Source organism: Oryzias melastigma, linkage group LG8 (assembly GCF_002922805.2).
Source record: "Oryzias melastigma strain HK-1 linkage group LG8, ASM292280v2, whole genome shotgun sequence".
Classification (NCBI taxonomy): Eukaryota; Metazoa; Chordata; class Actinopteri; order Beloniformes; family Adrianichthyidae; genus Oryzias; species Oryzias melastigma.
Genome location: NC_050519.1, coordinates 24,151,026 through 24,173,747, shown reverse-complemented (window position 1 = coordinate 24,173,747; position 22,722 = coordinate 24,151,026). Strand labels below are relative to the sequence as shown.

At 43.4% G+C, this 22,722-nt stretch overlaps 1 protein-coding gene across 4 annotated transcripts in view; it reads left to right on the top strand.

Annotated features, from left to right (window-relative positions):
* abcc1 (ATP-binding cassette, sub-family C (CFTR/MRP), member 1) overlaps window positions 1-22,722 on the top strand; it is a 38,001-nt gene that overhangs the window by 9,498 nt on the left and 5,781 nt on the right. The window contains exons 6-30 of one of the 4 annotated variants that reach the window (XM_024271823.2): window positions 735-796; window positions 1,760-1,891; window positions 4,418-4,645; window positions 5,523-5,700; window positions 5,776-5,937; window positions 7,490-7,582; window positions 7,668-7,871; window positions 10,620-10,766; window positions 13,643-13,730; window positions 13,805-13,874; window positions 13,949-14,075; window positions 14,525-14,701; window positions 14,824-14,991; window positions 15,304-15,478; window positions 15,617-15,667; window positions 15,855-15,915; window positions 16,197-16,317; window positions 16,391-16,598; window positions 16,682-16,992; window positions 18,091-18,290; window positions 18,368-18,494; window positions 19,670-19,771; window positions 21,379-21,525; window positions 21,587-21,745; window positions 21,829-21,995. In XM_024271823.2, coding sequence (XP_024127591.1) covers window positions 735-796; window positions 1,760-1,891; window positions 4,418-4,645; window positions 5,523-5,700; window positions 5,776-5,937; window positions 7,490-7,582; window positions 7,668-7,871; window positions 10,620-10,766; window positions 13,643-13,730; window positions 13,805-13,874; window positions 13,949-14,075; window positions 14,525-14,701; window positions 14,824-14,991; window positions 15,304-15,478; window positions 15,617-15,667; window positions 15,855-15,915; window positions 16,197-16,317; window positions 16,391-16,598; window positions 16,682-16,992; window positions 18,091-18,290; window positions 18,368-18,494; window positions 19,670-19,771; window positions 21,379-21,525; window positions 21,587-21,745; window positions 21,829-21,995 — 3,665 coding nt within the window. Of the gene's footprint in view, window positions 1-734; window positions 797-1,759; window positions 1,892-4,417; window positions 4,646-5,522; window positions 5,701-5,775; window positions 5,938-7,489; window positions 7,583-7,667; window positions 7,872-10,619; window positions 10,767-13,642; window positions 13,731-13,804; window positions 13,875-13,948; window positions 14,076-14,524; window positions 14,702-14,823; window positions 14,992-15,303; window positions 15,479-15,616; window positions 15,668-15,854; window positions 15,916-16,193; window positions 16,318-16,390; window positions 16,599-16,681; window positions 16,993-18,090; window positions 18,291-18,367; window positions 18,495-19,669; window positions 19,772-21,378; window positions 21,526-21,586; window positions 21,746-21,828; window positions 21,996-22,722 lie in introns of all 4 variants that reach the window. The other 3 variants (XM_024271822.2, XM_024271825.2, XM_024271824.2) reach the window with 3 other exon arrangements.

Below are 22,722 nucleotides of genomic sequence, written 5' to 3'. Positions count from 1 at the left end.
CTGGGTCCCTGTGCCCCTCAAGTACAGGGTTGTGTCAGGAAGGGCATCCGGGGTAAAAACTCTGCCAAATCACTGATGAGAAACAGAGGGTGTTGTTACGCTGTGGCGACCCCGAAAGGGATAAGCCGAAAGTGAACTACATGTATGTATATATATATATCTATATATATATATATAAATAAAATTACCAAAGAATAATAATTATTTTCATTCCATTAGAACAATCATTAATAATCTCTCAACTGAAAGATCTGGAGGACATGAAGATAGAAGAGATGAAAGATGGTTGCAGTGTTTTCCTCATGGAAGGTTTTCTTTTTTTTTTTTTTTTACAGATTCATTCTGTGTGGTTTTTGCATGTTTTTTTAATGAAATGTTAAACACTGCACTGTGTTCTGTGTCCTGGTTGCCTGCTGACCTTACCAATGCGTTCAGCTTCCCACGTTTACAGAAATCTGTGATTAAGCATATTTTGGTTTTCATGCTATAATCCTGGAATAATTTTTCTTTGAGGGTTTGAGCTTTGAAAAATTAAAAAAGAGAGAAAAGTGTGAAGAGGTTCATGTCTGTCTGAAAACAGTAGATAGTGTTTAGTGAGGAATTTTTCTGCCTTAAAATCTCTGTGATCCTACTTCACAGATATCACCTACTGCAAGATATGTTTTGATAAATGCAGAAATGCTGAACCGATTGAAGCTTTGAGTTGGTTGATGATCCTCTGATTGTGTGTGCAGAACCCCTGCCCTGAGCCCGGAGCATCATTCCTCTCCAGGATAACCTTCTGGTGGATCAGCGGGTAAGCACACACTCAGCATCCCGGGGTCATCCCTGGTCATTGGGATTTCTCATAAGAATAAAGAATTTCTTGACATAATGAGGCTTTCTTCAGAGCACCTCTGGGCTTAGCTCCTGTGGATGTGATTTTCCATTCTTCTGTGGACATGGGAGACTTGGCTTGTGTTTAAAACAGTCTTCATTTTTACATTTGTTACAGTTTGACCATGTGTGTCACCTAGAAGGTCGTACCCGAGCAGGTTTAGCACACTTGTGAGGGCTGGTGGCTGAAACACCAGCATGGTGGGATTCTGTTGGAGGACGTTCTCATAAATATTTCTTTTCTCTAACCTGTAATCATTATTTATCTGCTGCAGCCAACGGTAGAAGGTTCCGGTGGTGAGGGTGAACAGGTGTTTGATATCTGTTTTACTTTAATGAGGAGCTTTCTAAAGACCTCAGCAGTTCAGAGCTGCAGGTCCACAGGCTGCTGGCCTGCCCTTAATTCCTGGGATTAGTCTGCACCGTTCTCATTTCAGGTCAAAGTTTCAGATAAAATTCAGCCTGAGCTGAGATGAAAGCTCATTTCCACCCGTGTGATAGCATAAGGACCAACGTGTAGAAGAAGGGGTTCTTTTCTCTGAAGAAATGAGTTCACAGCCTTTCACCATCAAAACCAGAGAAGTAAAGAAAGATCTGGGTGTTAGAATAGCTTTGATTATGAAGTGTTTCTCTCAGATAGAAACTTGTGTTCCCATGGCAACTTATCTTGCAGCTAAAACACAGTGAACTCTTTGTTGCATCAGCATAGAAATGTGTTTCATCCAAACAGATCAGAGAGGCAGCAGACCTCCACCAGGATGTGATGCTCTGCAACATCAGCTTTACATCTGAAGTCAGAAATGAGAGGCACATATCTTTGTGGAGTTCCTTTCACCGTGCAGAGCCAGTCTGAAGCTGCTCCTTACTGCTCTGTCTCTTTCAGGATGATGGTGTCTGGGTACAAGCGCCCCCTGGAGGAGAAGGACCTGTGGTCCCTGAACCCCGAGGACCAGTCCCACTGCGTGGTCCCACAGCTGCTGCGCCGCTGGTCTGCAGAGTGCCACAAAGTCAAGAGGTCAGAGGGAACGTGAGCTAAGGGCTTTTGGATTGGAAACGGAGGAGCGAGTGCTGAATCCTCAGAAAATGTTCCTTCAAACTTTGAGTCAGCTTCTTTTGTTGCTGGATCAACGTGTGTTTATGCTACAAGAAAGACGCCTAGAAGGTATCCTCCTTAAGTAAAATACTGATTTGTATTTAATGATCTCTGGAGCCAGTACTACACTCCGCCGGCTCCGTCCAAGGCCAGCAGTTTGTGTCAAGTAGTTCATGTTTTTGCTTCTGAAAGAGCTTCGTTTGCCTCAGTGGGGCTGTCAAGAGCTTCAGTGTGCAGCCGTCTTCAAAGTGCAGAGACCAGGGAGCTGCAATGCTGCAGCTGCATCTGGAACAGGTTTTCTGTAGCTCCTGGTTGGTGGGTCAACGCCTTTGAAATAAAAGCACGTCCCATGATCCACAGAGACCAGACAAGGTGCAGCCTCCTAACAAAACTAAACTTCATCTGCTAATTCACATTAAACCAACATAGGTTTGTTCTGTGTGGAACACCGTATTTTTCTAAGTTGTCTGCCGTCTCTGTGAGATTTGTTTTGATTTAGCAAGAAATGTATCCATTTATGTTTTTACCTTTTATTTAAACAGCCAAGACATTTAAGAAACAATTCTTATTTCCAAGTATGGCCGAGCAAAAGGAAAGATCTCTTAAAAGAGTCCTACCATGAAAATTCTACTTTTTGAGGTTTTAATTGCATTTTATTGTTTATTCATCTCTATAAAGAACCCCAAGGTGGTGTTTTGATCCGTTCATCCATTTAAGAGTAATCCTCCTGCGCTGTCTGCAGCAGCCCCTCCCATACCCACAAAAATGAGCGGATGGAAACGTGCTGATGTAACATCGATAGCAAAAGCTGCTTCCAGAGTCTGTGCTGCAAGCTCCGCCCCCAGACTACAACAAAAACGCACCCACCTTCTCTGCAGAGCTGTGGCGGGAGATAACTACCTTCCTGTACCAGGAACCGCTCTCTGACCCATTTTTTAAATGTAATCTCGCTTCGTTTCCAATCAGACTGAACTTCTGTTCGCTCTGAGATTCCTCAGTTTGAATATGAAACGAACCGAGAGCGGAACAGCTGAACCAAAACAGCCACGTGATGTAAACACGTTAGAAATGAGGTGATCGGTGAGCTGCAGACAAATGTAGAGCATTAGATTGACATGTTAGCCAAAAGGAAATAATTGGTCCAACTGGTTAGCTGTTAGAACGTTTATTTTAACACTACTGAAAAACGTACAACTCTCTGTTCTGTGTCTCCTACGCGGCGCATGCCAAACTGTTGCCATGATCTCATCTTAAAGCTCTATTGTATTTCCAACAGAATTCTTTTCAAAACAATGTCATAAAACCACAACAATGAGAAATGGAAACTCATTAAAATGTGGTCGGATGAATTCAGGCTCAATAAAACAACTTTTAACGTGATCAAATTGATTCTACCGACATGTTTTAGAGTGTGTTCCTGTAGCGTCTCCACTAACCGTCATGCAGGATTCCTCAGACCAGCAGTAAAAAGTGTTGAGCCTGCCTTAATACAGACACTCAGTCCATCAGCAAACTAACAATTTTGAAAAAGAGAAAACTCCAGACAAGATTTTGCTGACTGTCTCTCCTCCATCTTTCTTATAGTTTTGTTTACAAATTTTGTTCACGCTGGGGAGGCAAGTTCAAGGATGATGTTGTAGAAATGGGCGGGACCAACAAGGAGTGAAAGGCGGTGCCTTAGAAATCAAGTCGTTTTACTTCCAGGTATTAAAACGGGCCCCAAAAATGACTGATATTCTGTAAATAATAGTTTTTTAGTGTTCCAAAAGTAATATATGATCATATATATGGATATAGTTTACTCTGAAAGGCTGAAGAAAATTATAGTGTGGCTCCTTCAAGAAAGTAAAATAAAAGGAGTTACAGGAGACGGATCAATCAGAATAAAAGAGCAATGACATGAGAAAATGAAATCATTAAATTATTCAAATAATTTGAATCATTAAACTAGGTTTAGCATGTAGCTGAAATATTAGCTTAACTCCAAATTAGCCTAAAAAATCTTAGTAAATGCCAAAATAGTCAAAAAAACTAGTAGAATGCTAATTTTTTAAAACTGTAACTTTTTAACATGGTTATAAATAATAAAAAAAATAGGAATATTATTCCAGAATAAATGAACTTAAACTTTAAATAACTTTCAATATTTTACTCTTCATAAAAATATATTTTGTCAAAATTAAACAAGTTAGAAATAAGTACAAGATAACATCAGGTCATTAATAACAATAAAATAAAATGATCTGGAGGGCCGGATAGAATTACCCGGAGGGCCGGATCCGGCCCCTGGGCCTGGACTTTGACCCGTGGTGTACTCAGTACATGTGATGCGTGGTTCTGGTTTTGCTAATGAAGCTGTGGCTGAGTCTCGTCTGACCCACATCCTTTTCCACACGTCTGTAATAACAGTAATAATATTAACTGTAATGTAATATCTTCTTGTCCTAGAACTGAAGGAAAAATGGTGTACTCCCCCAAGCAGCCCCCCCGTGGTGAAAGCAAAGAGGATCGAGCTGTTGAGGAGTCTGAAATCTTGATAGTGAAAACTCCAAAGAAGAGTAGGGAAGCCTCCCTGCTCTGGGCCCTGTGTCTGACCTTTGCACCCTACTTTCTGGTGTCCTGCCTGTACAAGTTCATCCAGGACATCCTCATGTTTGCGGGACCAGAGATCCTGCGGTAAGTTTGGTTTCTACCAGGATGGAGCTGGACTGTTTTCTACAGGGATCTGTGTTTTGTTCCAGCTTACTCAATCAGGAAGCTCTGTAGATGAACAGGAAACCAGCTGGATTAGCACAGCTGCTAATGTTCTGCAGGTCATATCAGTCACAATGAAAGATTGAGATTAGTGCTGCCACAAAGGATTATTTCAATAGTCGACCAATGACCGATTATATTTTTTAATTAGTTGACTAATCAGGTCATAAGCAAAGTGGATGTAAAGCACACATCTTAACCATCATAAGCTTTAAACTACAAATTAGATATATAGCATTAATTGTGATAATGCTGTAAGCTGAATTTGGCCACCGAAGATGCTATTGCTGAAGCTAATAGCTGAAAATGCTAAAGCTGATAGCCAGCTAAAATATTAGTTAAATGTTAAATTAGCTCAAAGAACTAAAAAAAGCCTAAGTTAGCCAAAATAGCTAGCATGCAGCTGATTTATTAGCTAAACTCCAAATTAGCCTAAAAAAGGGAAAAAATTGTAAAATTAGCCAAAACAGCTAGCATGTAGCTGAAATATTAACTAAACTTTAAAAGCCAAAAAACTGTAATAAATCCCAAAATCCATATTATATAAAGTAATGACTAGTCGACTATTAAATTAGTCGTCAACTACAGTAGTTTAATAGTTGATTAGTCATGAATACTTGAATAATCGTGGCAGCTCGAGTTGACAGTGAGTTCATCTCATGGTCTGACTCCACCTTCTGATGGAGAAGCTTTACAGATCCTCTGGATGTGCTTCAGTCTGAGCGTGTCGGTCACTCCTCCGGTTGTTGCTGTCATGAATTCCTGATCCGGGATCGTCCTTCTCCTTTGCTCCTTGCAGGCTTCTGATCAAGTTCGTCAACGACCCCGATGCCCCGCCCTGGCAGGGCTACTTTTACACCGCGCTGCTCTTCGTGTGTACGTGCGTGCAGTCGCTCATCCTGCAGCGGTACTTCCACGTGTGCTTCGTGTCTGGCATGCGCCTGCGCACTGCTGTCATTGGAGCCGTCTACAGGAAGGTATTGCTCCAGCGTTGCAGAAGGAAGACGAGTCCAGCAGCAACAACCACACTGACCTGCTCTTCTACTGCTCAGGCGCTGGTCATCAGCAGCGCGGCTCGCCGGACCTCCACCGTGGGGGAGATTGTCAACCTGATGTCTGTGGACGCTCAGCGCTTCATGGACCTCGTCACTTACATCAACATGATCTGGTCGGCCCCCCTGCAGGTGGTGCTCGCCCTTTATTTCCTCTGGGAGGTAAGAAAGACAAAGTAGAGCTCCTTTATTGTGAAAGGTGCTCTTCAGTTGGTCATGTGACTGAAAACTCCTCGACCTGAATTATTTCCAGCTATGAAAAGAAAATCACTGTTTTCTGCTTAATGAAGGACAGTTTGGAGTTGCATCAATAGGTGTTTAGGGATCAAACTAGGAATGATCCGATCACGTGGTTGATCAGTATCGCTTGTTCCCCCCCGATCAGTATCGAACATTTAATTTATTCTTATTATGATCATCACTTTATATCTCCATCTTATTATTCCGGATCAGTACTCCACTAGAAGTCTGCCTGTCATGGACGGATCACCACACGTTATTCCCGTCAGGTGCAGCAGCAGTTCAAGGCTGAAGCTAGCAAAAACAGTTCAGTCGAGCTAGTGAGATGATCACAGATTCAGACTTCTGGAATCAATAACTCTTTTAAAAACGCTTTAAACTGACAGCAAGTGTCTCCATTGGTTTGTCTTAGCACAAATAGTGACGCACAAAGGCATTTCAATAGAAAAATATCAGGATTTTGTTTTTCTTTTAATGTTACACCGACAGAGACGACTACACAACAGATGCTAACCACGCTAATCGCTAGCTCCGTGATTTAACGAGCTGTTTGTGGATATGCGTGTTTTATTTTTCTGACAGAGATATAAAAGTTAAGAAAAAATAACTGCTGTGGCAATAAAACAAAAGGTAAATAAAATCCCATAATCTTAAAAAAAAGAAAATAAATGCTTTTAATGATTTTAGCTAGCCATGAAAACTTATATTCATGCTAAAAAAAGTCATCATTGGTTCTTAAGAATTGTAAATGAAGGTTTGCATCACATTTGATTAAAAATGCTCAATAGTTCTGAAGATATTAAAGCTAAAGTCACTAAACTTTCCCATGACTAATTATCACTTATATTTACTAGATAACACATTTTTTTTAGGTAATAGTTACACAATTATTACTTGTTTTTTAGAGCTACTACACAGAAATTCTCTATTTAAGTGTTGCATGTTAAAATAACTTTCATGAAATGAAAATGGGAAATAACTCGAATCTGTTTTTTAGGACCAATTTGCCAACACGTTTTTTTTTTTATTACGACTTTAAATCTTGTAAATTTACGAGAAAAAAACTTTTAACTGTTACATTATCAGAATAAATATTTATGATGAAAAAGTCATAAAAATTTGTGGCTCATAAATTTAGGGCTTTTAATCTTGTAAATGTAAGTTGTTTTTTCTCATAAAGTTACAAGAATAAAAGCTCTGAATTTAGGAGACTTAAAGTTGTACATTTACGAGAATATAACTCATAATATCACTTTTTTTTGGTGGCCATAATACTCTGTCGTAGTTTATTAAATGTGTTCACTGTTTTAATGTGTTACAATTATATCTGATCAGGACTCGGTGGCTGCAGATGCTTAAAATCGAATGACTCTGTATCGGATTGGGCCTAAAGGAACCTGATCAGGACATCACTGGATCAAACTCTGGAGAAACTGCGTTCTGGATTTTTGAGTGTTGGTTGTGTGTTGTGCAGAACCTGGGACCATCTGTGCTCGCTGGAGTGGCTGTGATGATTCTGATGGTTCCGGTCAATGCGGTCATCGCCATGAAAACTAAGACCTATCAGGTGAGACGTTCGGCCTGATGCTCCTCCTCCTGTGCTGTGTGGCTCTGACCCCACTGAGCTGTCGGTTTGGACGTGTGTGGAGCAGGTGGCTCAGATGAAGAACAAGGACAGCCGCATCAAGCTGATGAACGAGATGCTGAACGGCATCAAAGTCCTGAAGCTCTACGCCTGGGAGATGGCCTTCAGGGACAAGGTGTCCCAGATCCGCGAGAATGAGCTGCAGGTCCTGAAGAAGGCTGCCTACCTGGGGGCAGTTTCCACCTTCACATGGGTCTGCGCCCCCTTCCTGGTGAGTCTGACTGAGCCACAGACAACCTACGCTGGCACAGCCAGCTGCTAGTTCAGGAAACGCCCGTTTATATGGAGTCTGAGGTAGTGCTGTCACAAACCATTATTTTAACAGCCGACTAATCGCTGATTATTTTTTCTGATTAGTCGACTAACCAGGTCATGAGGAAACTGGATGCAAAACAAACATCTTAACCATCATTAGCTTTAACCCTTCTGCTCTCCTCAGCTCGTTTACATTATAAGTGGGTCATCTGGACCCCACAAGACAGTGCGCTGAACTTTTTTTTATCATTGATTTTTGAGTTTCACTAATGTCCATGGCAGACATATAATCCTGTCCACCTTTGTCCACATTTGTCATGGAAGGAATCACATCAATATGTGGGTGGAGTCATCTGGACCCCAAAGAGAGCAGAAGGGTTAACTAAAAACTAGATGTATAGCATTAGCTGTGATAATACTAGTCTGAATGCTGTAAGCTGAATTTGGCTGCTGAAGATGCTGAAATTGATAGCTAAAAACACTGAAGCTGATAACCAGCTAAAATATTAGTTAAATGCGAAATTAGCCTAAAAAACTGAAAAAATGCTAAATTAGCCAAAACAGCTAGCATGTAGCTGAAATATTAGCTAAACTCCAAATTAGTCTAAAAACCGTAATAAATGCCAAAATAGTCCATAAAGTTAGCAGAATGATATTATAACTTAAACTTTACTACACTCTGACTCCATATAATATTAAATAACGACTAATCGACTATTAAATTAGTCGTCAACTATTTTAATAGTCGATTAGTCGACTAATCGTGGCAGTCCTAGTCTGAGGACAGAAAAAAAAGATTTTATTGTAGTTGAAATCGTTTTTTCTGAGTTGATTGTCATGCATTACATGTCAGCAGTGGACTTGTTGTACAGCGGCATCACTGAAGTATGCTGCAATTCACTGAGCTGCTGAGAGCTCCTTCACTCATGTTTATAGAGGCAGTCTGCTGGAACCTGCTGCTTTATACACCTGCAGTCCAGACTGAGCTCAGAAAGAAAAGTTCAAAATGGAGTGCTCTCATATTCCAGAAGATTGATCACTGAACAACCCGCTGTTTGCTCCGACTCACGAAGAGTCACAGTGCTGACAGTGGAGCAGGGTGATGATCACCTGTGTGAGCAGCCAGGGAGGATTCGACCATTGACTCTGGCAACAAATGGTGCTGAAATGGGATTGGTTAAATGCTTAAATATGAAAATACACATCTGGAAGAAGCGCAACCAGGGGGCTAGCAATGAAAGGAAGCGAACAGGCCATTTGGAATTATTGAATACGTATTGAATACGTGTAAAATTAATATCAGTCTGTGATTCAGATATTTTTAGGCCAGCAGAGAAGGCCTTGCAGGCCCTGACAGCCCACCACTGGTTCCTAGTAGTGTTTTAATTACGATTATGAAGTTTTTAACCAAAATCCCACAACCTAAATATATCTTAAAAAGCCATTTTTCATGTTGATCTGAAGCCTCTGTTTCTAAAATCTCATCTGAGGGGGTGTGGCTTTTGTAGCTGAGCTGAGCAGCTGGAATGAACCTATCTATAACGTAGGGATCAACTGATGGAGCAATTATTCGGAAATGGAAGATCATTGACAATCTCCCTCCACCTGGAGCTCCATGAAACATCCCACCTGGTGGAGCTAATGATCTGAAGAACACGAGGAATCGAGAACCACACAGAGCAACTGGTCCCTGCCCTGGAGAGAGCTAGGACCACAGTAACAAAGGTTACTATAGTAACACACTTCATCCTCATGGATACAGATCCTGCAGTTCTCCATACCGGCGCATGTCCAGTTCTGTCTGAAGTTCTCCAGAGAACATCTGGATGATCCAGAGGAGGATTGGGAGAAGGTCATGTGGTCAGAAGAGACCAAAATAAACACCATCTCTATGTTTGGAGGAAAGAATGCTGAAGAACATCATACCCACTGTGAAGCATGGAGGTGGAAACATGATGGTTTGGTGATGACTGATCTGTAGTAATGAATGAGGTCCTGTATGGGGAGATTTTGAACAAAAACCTCCTATCAGTGAAGATGAAACTGTCTGGATCTTCCAGCATGACCATGATTACAAACTAATCACCGTGGCAACCAAACAGCGTTAAAAAAACATTCTGAGGTTCTGGAGTGTTCTAACCCGACTCTGGACATCAGTCCAGTAGAGAATGTGAGGAGGAAGAAAGTCTGTTTCCCGCAGCATCCCCAAAACATCACAGCTCTAGAGAAGATCTGCATGGAGGAATGGACCGAAATAGTGTTCAAACCTGGTAAAACCTTTGAGCTCTGTCATTAACAACCAGGGTCATGTTATAGAGTATTGAGGTGAACTTTCGATTTTGACCAAATTCTCACTTTCTGCTACATTATGCAAATATTTTTTTTTAGAAATCCTAAAATCTGATTCTTTTTTTTTTTCTTTTTCATTTTGTCACAGTTTTGTGTTTCGAGGATGAACCTTACAGATCAAACTCATCTTTTTAAGTTTTGCTCAACTTCATAGAGGGCAGATCCTGCAGTAGAGCGGTGTGGAGCAGACAGCAGACCCAGTCTACCAAACCAGCAGCTATAAACCAAGCTGAAAAGTCTGGACAGCATGCTGGTTTACTGACGCCGAACTTTAACATTTATTTGCTGCTCTTTACCTCATTTCTGTCTGTTAAGGTCATCGTTCCCATGGTAACTGCTGCGTCTGTGTGTCCAGGTCGCCCTGTCCACCTTCTCTGTGTACGTGCTGAGTAATGACCAAAATGTTCTGGACGCTCAGAAGGCTTTTGTGTCGCTGGCCCTCTTCAACATCCTGCGCTTCCCTCTGAACATGCTGCCGATGGTCATCAGCAGCATGGTGCAGGTTGGTGTGTCTCCATCGCAGTGTCTTTCCAGCCGTGTCTGTTTTGGTTCTAATGAGGAGGAACTGAAGGTGGTCAATCAAGAACTTTGACCCAAAGGAGCAAAAATGTCCAGTGTTTGATCAACTAAAGCAGGGGTGTCAAACTCAACCACACAAGCTGCAAATATCCAAAACACACCTTAGGTCGTGGGCTGAACAGGATAAACATTAATTGAACACTCTAAAACTGCATTATTAAAACTTTAAAACCATAACGTTTTAACATAATTATGAACTAGATATGTAGCATTACCTGTGATAATGCTAGTGTGAATGCTGGAAGCTGAATTTGGCTGCTAAAAACACTGAAACTGATAAAAAAAAAAATCAAAACATTAGGTTAGCCCGGGGGTCGGCAACCTGCGGCTCCGGAGCCACATGCGGCTCTTTAAGCACTCCCTTGCGGCTCATTGGCGCTTCTTCAAAAATGTTTGAAAATAATAAAAAATGTTGGAAAGAAATAAATTGTAGCGATTTGGATGGGGGGAGAACCAAGCAGATGGCTGGCAGGTTTGAATCCAGAGATCATTTGTGTCCCATACATTGCACGACCCCAAGTGATTGGAAGAAGAAGCGTAAACGCAGGCCATGTAAATCAGCTGGTGTCAAAATTTTGACCACCATTTATTTAACACTACGGAACCACAGAACAGCCGACACTGTGAGGAGGCTGACTCATACACACACCACTCTCACTCATGGTGCCGGTAAAACACTCAAGTCCCATAATGCAACACAAGAACAGACACTAACTCCACCCACTAACAAGGAACTATTTCTAAATTAACAGTCAGGCTGCCACAATATTTTTGTTTTAATACGATTTCTGTAGAAGGACAAACATGACACAAACATCCTTTACGTTTTCCAGTTGTTGTGAGATGAGTGTAGATGCTTCCACGCCATCTGAGTCAGCACACAGCAGAATTCCTGCCCGTGCGTCTGGAGCGCACGTGAGCGCACGTTGCTACACGGGTTTTTAAGTCGGGTCGCGAGCTCCACGTACAAATCGGCACGCATTGAGCGCGCTGAATCTTCAATCCGGTTCAAGATTTCCACGCACAGTCGCGGCAGCTCAGAGCTGTAACTGTGCGTGGAAATCTTGAACCGGATTGAAGATTCAGCGCGGGAGCTGCTTGTGGGCGGAGTCTGCTTCAAAGCACAGAAGTACCAAACGTGATCACGAAGGAGAAATGAATCATTACGGTTTGTGTCCGGTCAGGTTAATATGACACCAAGATGAGATGAGCGCTAATGAACAGTAGAAGAAGAATAGAAGAAGAATCTCCTCCCGGCCACTGCGTGCGTGACCGCGCTGCTCCGGTGTGGATATCACCTGCTGAGCGCGGCGATGTGCAGGTCTCACACACCGGCCGCGTGCGGTGCGTGGCGGGGAGGAGATTCTCCTTCGATTGTATTTTTACTGTTCATTAGCGCTCATCTGCATCTACAACAGGGAGAACCTAAAGTAAAAGTGTTGAAAATCCCCCAAATCTTTCTGAAGACTTTTGTTTTCACAACTCTGTCCTTTTAAATGTCTGACTATAAGACTCACGCGCGCTCCAGACTTGGAGGGCAGGAATTTAGGTGTGCACGCGCTTATATTGACTCTTCATTGAAAGTGTTGATTGACGCGGCCAGTGTGGAAGCACCTTAAAGGTGCACGTTACATTTTTGTGGTTTTTTTTTCAAATCCTCTAAATAAAAATAACATCAAAAATCGTATTTCTTTATTGCATTTCTTTAATTTCATCAAAGCAATGAAACAAACTGTAATTCATTCATATTGTAGTGATGGTCTCAGACACGCTGGGCTTGCTGTCGGTCTGGCAGCGCAAGGAATTGTGGGTTACCCGTTCTTTTGCCTGTCTGACTGGAATTGGATTTAAGTTTGGGTTTTCGTCAACGTGTTTTGTTGTCTGACTGTTGAACATTTGTGATTTTGTCCTGTTATGTTTGAAGTGGAGTGAGAATGAGGGAGAGACTGATCAGGACCCCCTCTCGTTGTGTCTTTGAGAGATGTCAAAATAAAAGCTCAAATGTTCGTTTTTGAGGCCATTCAGCTTTTGTCAGTTAGTTAGACGCTGTAATGTCTCACCAACTTGTCATGAGGCCAAAAATGAAGCTTATATGACACGAGGACGCGCAGCAGGAGAAATAATCGTTTAAATTATTGTTTATTCGACACATTCTCTATGTGTTACTTACAGTGTAAGACTTTTATAAGCCGTTTCAATTTATGCGGCTCCAGACACATTTCTTTTTTATTGTATTGGTCCAAAGTGGCTCTTTCAACACTTTGGGTTGCCGACCCCTGGGTTAGCCAAAACAGCTAACGCGTAGCTGGAAAAATAGCTAAACTCCAAAACTGTCAAAAAAAATTCTTAGTAAATGCCAAAACAGTCCAAAAATCTATCAGAATGCTCCTTTTTAAAACCTTTTAAGATAATTATGAATAAGAAAAAGCCAGGAATATTATTCCAGAATAAATCAACTTAAACCTTAAATAACTTTCAATATTTTACTCTCAATAAAAATATATTTTGTCAAAATTATACAAGTTAGAAATAAGTTCAAGATAACATCGGGTCATTAATAATAATAAATAAAATGATCTGGAGGGCCGGATAGAATTACCCGGAGGGCCAGATCCGGCCCCCGGGCCTTGACTTTGACACATGTGACCTAAAGAGTTGTCTTAACTGCAGATTGACACGGAACACAATTTCTCTTTTTTTTCTAAATGGATGCTTTTATTTCCTACAACAATGGCTGATATAATAAGAGCTCCACTGATTGGTGTTGGTGTGTAAACTCCTCCCGTCGTCTTCCTGCAGGCCAGCGTGTCTCTGAAGCGTCTCCGAGTCTTTCTGTCTCACGAGGAGCTGCAGGAGGACAGCGTGGAGCATCCAGCAGCAGGATGCTGTGAGTTCTTCATTGTTTGCTCTTGTTGTCATTCATCTTGGGTCACGTTTGTTTCTGACTTCTTCTGCGTGCAGCTGCATACAGCATCTCCATTGAGGATGGTGTCTTCAGCTGGTCCAGATCTGAGTCACCAACGCTGAAGAGGTAATAGCCATGAGCCATGAGACCGACAGAGATCCAACCATGAGTGTTGGTGTGAACGCGTGAATCATCTGCAGGCTGAACGTCCGCGTCCCAGAAGGCTCTCTGGTTGCTGTGGTTGGACATGTGGGCTCAGGGAAGTCCTCGCTGCTCTCCGCCCTGCTGGGAGAAATGGACAAAATGGAAGGAAGTGTTGCTGTGAAGGTGACGTCACAAACGCATCTACATGAACCATGCAAACACCAGCGTGAGGGTCTCCAATATGTGCTCCTCTTAAGGAGGACATGCATTAGTTAACACATCACATTCAGATTCTCTGGGGCATTTCAAAGTTACTCTTAAACTACGAGTCTCCATCGTACTGCATGAAGATAAAGCCAATGCATGAATGGAGGGAGGAGCTTCTCCCTTTAAAGGAGAAACATTTGTTTTCTCATAACGAGATCTACTATGTCAATATCCTGAGACAACAGTAAAAAGAAAAAGTAGGGTAGACCATTTTCCACTTCTGTAAAAAAACAATATGAAGCTGATATTTTAATAGTCGAGTAGTCGACTGATCATGGCAGCCCTACTTCAAAGACTTGTGTGAATAAAACACAGCATAGATTGAATCTAATCTAGTCTGTGTTTGCTGTTGTTGACCCCCACAGGGCTCAGTAGCCTACGTCCCCCAGCAGGCCTGGATCCAGAACGCCACGCTTAAAAACAACATCATTTTTGGGCAGAAGAGGAAGGAGTCCTGGTACCAGCGCGTGGTTGAGGCCTGTGCTCTCCAGCAGGACCTGGACATCCTTCCTGCTGGAGACGAGACGGAGATTGGAGAAAAGGTAGTGAGAATCGAGTGAAAATGCAGCCGTTACCGTGAGGCAGAGCCCCTCAGACGAGTGTGACGGTCACAGAGCTCCTCTGAGGTTCTGCAGGCATCTTCACTGTTGTTTCCCTCTCACAGGGAGTCAATCTCTCTGGAGGCCAGAAGCAGCGGGTGAGCCTGGCCAGAGCCGTGTACTGTGATCGCTCCGTCTACCTGCTGGACGACCCGCTGTCGGCCGTGGACGCGCACGTGGGGAAGCACATCTTCGACCAGGTCATCGGCCCCCAGGGACTACTGAAGGACAAGGTTTTAAAGATCCCATCCTAATCTGTCTGTTTCAAATCTGTTCTGCAATCAGACTCCCTGCAATAAACAAAATCCCTCTGATGGCCTCAGGACTGAAGTTTTCTGACTGAAGTTAGAGGAAAAACATGTTTGGAATTCTCTCAGTAATTCTAATGGATTATATTTGACAAAGTTTAGACCTTTAGGACTCGTTAGTTGTGCTACAGACCAACGCTGTGGGGATGATTCTGAGCTAAAGCCTCCTCAGGGCCAGATGGAGGTGTGTTTCTGTGAAGTCATTCACTGACTGAAGCGCCTTCTCTGTGAGCACAGACTCGCATCCTGGTGACTCATGGGCTGAGCTACCTGCCGCAGGCCGACCTGGTCCTGGTCATGGTGGACGGCGAGATCACCGAGATCGGCTCCTACCTGCAGCTCAAGGAGGAGGAGGGAGCCTTCGCAGAGTTCCTGCGGACGTACGCCTCCAGCGAGCAGACTGACGGCTCCGGTAAGAAACGCAGCTCGCTTTATTCCAATCTTTTTAAAAACAGGTCAATAAAGGAACATTTAAAAAAAAAAAACGATGTTTCTAGCTGAAATATATGAAAGACTTTCACATTCAAACAACTTCCTTTTGCTTTGTGAGGTTCTTCTGTGTCATTCAAGCTCACGTCTCCGGTCTTCATGACAAACCAAGGTGAAAACTGTCTGTGTGAAGGCACCACTGACAAATTGTTGTGTGAGCTGGATAATCCTGTTTGGGTTTGGATGTCCTGCTGCATGACATCTGTTTGCTGTTCCTTTAATCATAGAAAATCACTAGTTTTACTTTTCCAGCCTTTGTTGGAATGTTTATCATAAAAACTCTTCTTCCTCGTGTTTAGAGCCTGTGCCTAACAGTCCCTCCAAGCCGATGGAGAACGGCGTTGGGCCTGGATTTACGGGGTGAGTCTGTCCTGGAGCTAAATACTTCCCGATTTTAGAGCTGCATCTTTTAGCAGCCGCTTATCACTAAGCTGGGAAATGTGAAATAAAGATTTCAAAAACGGCATCAATGATCCTCAGAGAAGGTGGAATGACATAGACGTGTCATCATTCTGTGTTCAATGTTGGTGATGAAGCATTGCATTGTGGGAGGATGGGATCTTGACAGAGCTGTCCCACTGACGGCTGTTTGTGTTGTGTTATTGGGATGAGTTTGTAATCCTTTGTGTCTTCTTTAGCAGCAGCCAGAGTGCCAGCAACAATTCCAAAGGTCCAGCATCAGAACTGAACAAGGAGGAGAAGAAGTCCAAGAGCGCCGAGGCGGGGAAGCTGACTGACGCTGACAAAGCCAGCACGGGACGGGTCTGTAGATTCGTGGAGAGATCGACCGCATGGCGGCTGAGCTCCATGTGCTGATGCTCCTCCTCCTCCTCAGGTCAAACTGTCCGTCTTCTGCTCCTACCTGAAAGCCATCGGCGTGCTTCTGTCCGCCATCAGCCTGCTGTTTTTCCTCAGCCACAACCTGCTGTCCATGTTTGCCAACTACTGGCTGAGCCTGTGGACCGATGACCCCGTGGTGAACGGCACTCAGCCTGACAGGCTGATGAGGCTGGGAGTGTACGGTGGTCTCGGTGTGTCTCAAGGTAAGAACCTCCTCAGAACTCCCACATGGCTCTTTAGAGCTTGTTTCCTTTTTGTGTACAGTGAGGCCTCCGTCTCTCTGCAGGTGTTGCTGTTTTTGGTTACTCCCTCTCCGTGTCCATCGGGGGCATCCTGGCGTCCCGGTTTCTCCATCAGTCCATGCTGTTTGATGTTCTACGCTCCCCCATGTCCTTTTTTGAGCGAACTCCCAGTGGCAACCTGGTCAACCGCTTCGCCAAAGAGATGGACACCATCGACTCGCTGATCCCCATGATCCTCAAGATGTTCATGGGCTCCCTGTTCAACGTGCTGGGCTCCTGCGTCATCATCCTGGTCGCCACGCCGATGGTGGCCTTCATCATTCCTTTCCTGGGCTTGCTCTACTTTTTCGTGCAGGTCAGTATGGAGATATTTTAGGGCCATAAATATTCATTCATCTCCTTAGCCGTTTTGTCCCTTTCGGGGTCGCAAGAGTGCTGGAGCCTAACCCGGCTGCTGATGGTTCACCCTGGACAGGTCTCCAGTCTGTCGCAGGGCCTCAATCACACACACATACACTCTCTTTCATACTTACGGGCAAATAGAGTCACCAATGAACCTATGAAGCATGTTTTTGGACGGTGGGAGGAAGCCGGAGTCCCCGGTGAAAACCCACGCATGCACTGGGAGAACATGCAAACTCCACACAGAAAGGTCCAGTTCATGGTTCTGGTTCAGGTCCACCAGTCAGGATGTGAGCTGGGGCCTTTTTGCTGTGAGGCAAGAGCTCTAACCACTGCAACACCATGCAGCACCACCATAAATATTTGAAACACAAATAGAACATTTTGAAAAAAAATACTGGTGTTGTAAAATGTCCAAACTTTTTGCTATTCTAAGATAAACTCAATTATTTTCTGCTTCAAATGTTCTGTTTTTTTAGGTTTAAAAACTCAATTTTAATTTTTTTCAGTTTCAATCTTTTTGTTACTTTCAACTCTTTTTTTATTTTTTCGTTTTCAAATCTGAAAATTTCTGTTTCAAAACTTTTGGCCCCGTTGTGGCGCGTTGGGGTGGGGCTAACACAAGGACCAGTCAAAATCGATGAGGGTGGTAACTTCAGTCCCGGTGCGTTCACTGACTCTGAACTGTAATAATTACTATCAGAAAATGTCTGTTTAGTCTGTACTGTCACAGTCTGAAGTTGTCCCAAGACGGATGTATAAAGCAGAGTTTCATTGTGTACAAAACCCCATTCTAGCCTGTTCAAAGCGCCATCTTTAAAACCTAAAAAACAGAACATTTAAAGCTGAAAAAAATTAAGATTATTTTAGAATAGCAAAAAGTTTTGGACATTTTACTTTTTTTTTTTTTTTTGGCCGAACCGCAATACTTTTTTCAAAATTTTTATTTGGGTTTTAAATATTTATGGCCCCAAAACAGATCAGTCTATGCAGGTCAAGCTTGCTGGTGCGGCTCTCTGACTCCCTGACGTTTGCGTGGTTTCCTCCTCAGAGGTTCTATGTGGCGTCGTCGAGGCAGCTGAAGCGTCTGGAGTCGGTCAGCCGTTCACCCATCTACACCCACTTCAATGAAACGCTGCTGGGCACCTCCGTGATCCGGGCCTTCGGAGAGCAGGAGCGCTTCATTCACGAGAGCGACCAGAGGGTGGACCACAACCAGAAGGCGTACTACCCCAGCATTGTAGCCAACAGGTGTTGTTCCCTCAGCCCACACCATCCACCTGCAGCTGCAGCAGGAGTTCACCACATCTCCTCGTTCCTGTCTGAAGGTGGCTGGCCATCCGGCTGGAGTTTGTGGGGAACTGCATCGTGTCGTTTGCTGCGTTGTTTGCTGTGTTAGCCAGAGAAAACCTGAGCCCCGGCATCATGGGCCTGTCCATCTCCTACGCCCTGCAGGTATGCACCCTGTCGCCATGGTTACTGGATCTGAGGTCAGACATTGGGTTTGCAATCAAAGTAGACGTGACGTCACAGCACCTGTGTAAACACCATTTTGGGAGTTGAGCAGAGAGCGCCTCTGCTGTGGATCTCTGTCGTGTCCGCTTGACTGTCTGCCTTTGACCAGTTCCTTCTATGTTGTCACAAGAAAAAAAAGGTCTGCCACGGATCAGAACCGACATCGGGGGTCTCTTCCTATGGAGGCCCCCCTCCAACACAGACACAACGCTGAGCAGCGGAGCTGTGAGGAAGAAGAGTCTGGGTTACACTTTATTCATTTGCATTCTTATATATTGACAGAATCCAGTAAGCTCTCGTATTACCACAAAGCAACGAGCATCAATATTGCAACAACGACATGTCATCCACATTCAGGCTCTGCAGGAACCTGTGACGGTGCTGCTGTTGCTGCCTCACCTTTGCATGGTTTTGGAAAAAGTTTGCGTTTTTTTCCGTTATTCTCTCACTGTTGAATCCAAAAAAAGAGTACATTTGCCAACAACATTTAAGTACCGGCACCAGATAAAACCCAAACATTGTTTTCAGCTATCAGTTTCAGTGTTTTTAGCTATCAATTTCAGCATCTTCAGCAGTAAAATTCAGCTTACAGCATTCACACTAGTATTATTACAGAATGCTATATATCTAGTTCATAATTATGTTAAGTTATGATTTAAAAGTTTTATAAATATAGTTTTAGAGTGTTCAGTAAATGTTTATCCTGTTTGTCCTTTGACCTAAGGTGTGTTTTGGATTTTGGCCCCCCGTGTGATTGAGTTTGACACTCCTGATCTAGACCAAAGTCGCAGATTTTACCCGTCGGATGGATTAAAACAGTGTGTGCTGCTGGACACCCAAAATGGTGGACAGCGATGCTCCTGTGATGTCTCTGAAACCTCCTCCACAGCCCGCTTTGTTTTCTCTCAGTGGGGCTGCACACATGTTTAGTAAATGTTAGACTGAAATAATGTTTGCAGCTGAAACTGCTGCTGAGCTTCAGCATTGGTCTTCTTCTGCAGGTCTCTGCCTACTGTCATGCAGGGAGGTGTCAAACCCCTGAACTATGAGTGATTACAGATCACTGGGTTTGCTTTAGGAGTCTGTGAATGAAACTTTGAGATGTTTGTGTCCAGCTGACCGCCTCCCTGACCTGGCTGGTGAGGATGTCGTCTGATGTGGAGACCAACATAGTTGCAGTGGAGAGAGTGAAAGAGTACAGCGACACGGAGAAAGAGGTACACAAACCCAAACCATCAACTTTATCTTCAAGCTTTCCCTTCTGATTCAAGTGAAACACTAAATATACCTCTAAGTAGTGAAACATTTAGTTTTGGTTTGGAGATGCTCCTGACTTGGGTTGGGGGAGTGGTTCTGCAGCCCCTTTAAAACCGTGTTTGTGTTTGGATGGAGACACTCATCCATGAGCTGCTGTTTCTGAGCTCCAGCCCCTCTGCTGCTACACAGAACCTCCGATGACCATCTTCTTCTGTTTCATCAAATTCCAGCTTTTCATTAAATGTCAGCGGCTGACAGCTTCATACACTGATCCAGTTTTTCCTGAACCAGGATGGATGGAAAAGCCTAAATTCTTTGATCTTTTTGGGGATGATTTCACATCAAACTTAATTCTTTAACCTTAAAATCCATCACATGTGGGCCTAAAAAGCTTCATGAGAATTAGCCTTGAATGTCTAAAAGCTGCTGGTTGTTTGGAAGGTGAGCTCATCTGTTTGGTTTCAGCTGCATCTATATGGAGGTAATTTTGTGCCACTATATTTCAAGCAGAAGTCACAGTTTTGAGATCAACATTTTCTAAGTTGTAAACAAAAGGTAAAGCATTCAGAAAAAAATCATAATTTGCAAATAAAATATTTAATGTTTGCTTTCAAAAACCTTTTATGTTTGCAAACTTTTTTTTCTTTTAAAAAACATTGTTTGCGAACAAACGTTTTTAGTTGCGTAGTGCCTCATCTCACTTTCACTCCATCTTTGATTTTGCTTTCAAAATGTTCTCTAAGCGTTACGTCTGTGCCGCCCCAAACAGCCTGATGATTGGTCTAAATTCTACCCAATCAGCTGTCATTGCCGTCCTAGGGGACCGAGGCTGTTCGGTCAGAATTCTACAGTCTTCAACCATTCTGGTCCGTTTCTCTTAAGCAGAACTCAGAAGGAGCAACAAAGCTTAACTATGCCACAGGGTTCTGGATTTATTCATGTTAGTGTAGCGACCAGCGAGTTTAAAATGTCTGCAGCAGAAAAACGTCTCATCGTCATCTCAGTGCCGCCAGACGTAACACTACATACCCGCATGAAGCCCAAAGAGGCTAATCTTCTTGGTGATTTTGGGCTGTATAAATAAAATTGAATTTTAATTGAATTACGATAATGATTTGTATGAGTGAGCTTCAGTTAATGATCTATAGAACAATAGAAAGTCCACCTCGGTCCCCAAGCATGTCAATGTGAGACAGAGTCACCTGATTGGATAGAATCTAGACCAATCAGCAGGCTGTTTGGGGTGACACAAATGTAACACAGAGAAAATGTTAAATGCAAAATCAAAGATAGGGCAAAAGTCAGATTAGGCACTACGCATCTAAAAATGTTTGGTTGCAAAAACAATTTTTTTTAAAGACAAAAAAGTTTTCAAACACAAAAAAAAGTTTTTGAAAGCAAACATTAAATATTTTATTTACAAATTATGATTTATTTTCTCAACACTTTACATTTTGTTTATAACTTAGAAAATGTTGATCTCAAAACGGACTTTTGCTTTTCAGTATGGTGGCACAAAAATCCCTCCATAGATCTACTGCCCCTTTAACTTGTATCAACCCCACAGGCAGAGTGGAGGCATGAGCCCCCCACCGTGCCCCCGGATTGGCCGACGGAAGGCTGCATACACATCACAAACTTCGGCCTTCGTTACCGCAGCGACCTGGACCTGGCCATCCGCAACATCAACGTCGATATCAGCGGAGGAGAGAAGGTGTGTGTGCACGGTGGGGGTGGCGTCCAGCACTGGTGTAACGGGGCCTTCTCCCTGTCAGGTGGGGATCGTTGGACGCACCGGAGCAGGAAAGTCCTCCTTAACGCTGGGGCTGTTCCGCATCATTGAGCCGGCTGAAGGCCAGATCTCCATCGACGGGGTGGACATCGCTAAGCTGGGTCTGCATGAGCTGCGCTCCAGAATCACCATCATTCCACAGGTCTCCCAGTGTTACTGAAGCTCCGCCTTTATGCTTCAAAACTCCTCCCTCCATGTGTGTTGACTTTGCTGCCCCCCCCCCAGGACCCTGTATTGTTTTCAGGGACTCTGAGGATGAACCTGGACCCGTTCGACTCCTACTCTGATGAAGACATTTGGAAGGCTCTGGAGTTCTCCCATCTCAAGACGTTTGTGTCCGGCCTGCCAGACAAACTCAGCCACGAGTGCAGTGAAGGCGGAGAGAACCTCAGGTATCGCTGCAAACATTCGTCTGTGAAGGCAGGAGGAGCAGTGATGCCTCCAGAATACAGATCGATCAGAGCAGGGACCCAGAAGAGGAGCTGCTGTGTGACAGCTGAGAAGGCTGAAAATAAGAAAGCCTCTCTGATGCTCCTGCTTCTCATCCCTCATGTTCTAGAAACAATCCGGGATAGGTGGGCTGGGCGATAAAACGATAAAGATACATATCACAACAGAACTTTTTCTTGATAGAGGAATGAGTCTATCGCAATACACTTTTATTTTGAAGGCTCAGAAATTGACACTCACCAGTTGCAAGCATTTTCTCCTCTTTGGCGAGTAAAAGTTAGTTAGTAAATGTTTGTATCTAATTATTTATGTTTATTAGCTCTCATTCCGCTAATTTTTTGTACCTCTCCACTTCCTTAATCTGTTCACAATTAAACGGTCACGAGTCATCACACCCCCGCGTCACTTCTGCTAATCTCCATGTAACGTTTAGCTTCGGCTGATGAAGCTGCACAACATCCTGTGATCTTTAACAGGAGTCGGTCAGAACTGGAAGAAGACCGGCAGCAGCCAAAAGTTTAATGAAAAGTGTTGATCAGCATGATGCTAATGCTAACGAGCTGCTCCGTGTGTCGCCTGTATGTAAACAGACCAGTTTACAGTCGAACAATACTTTTACTGGAGTTTTAGGATGTGTTGCATAAATACAGAAAAATTCATAAATAAGGT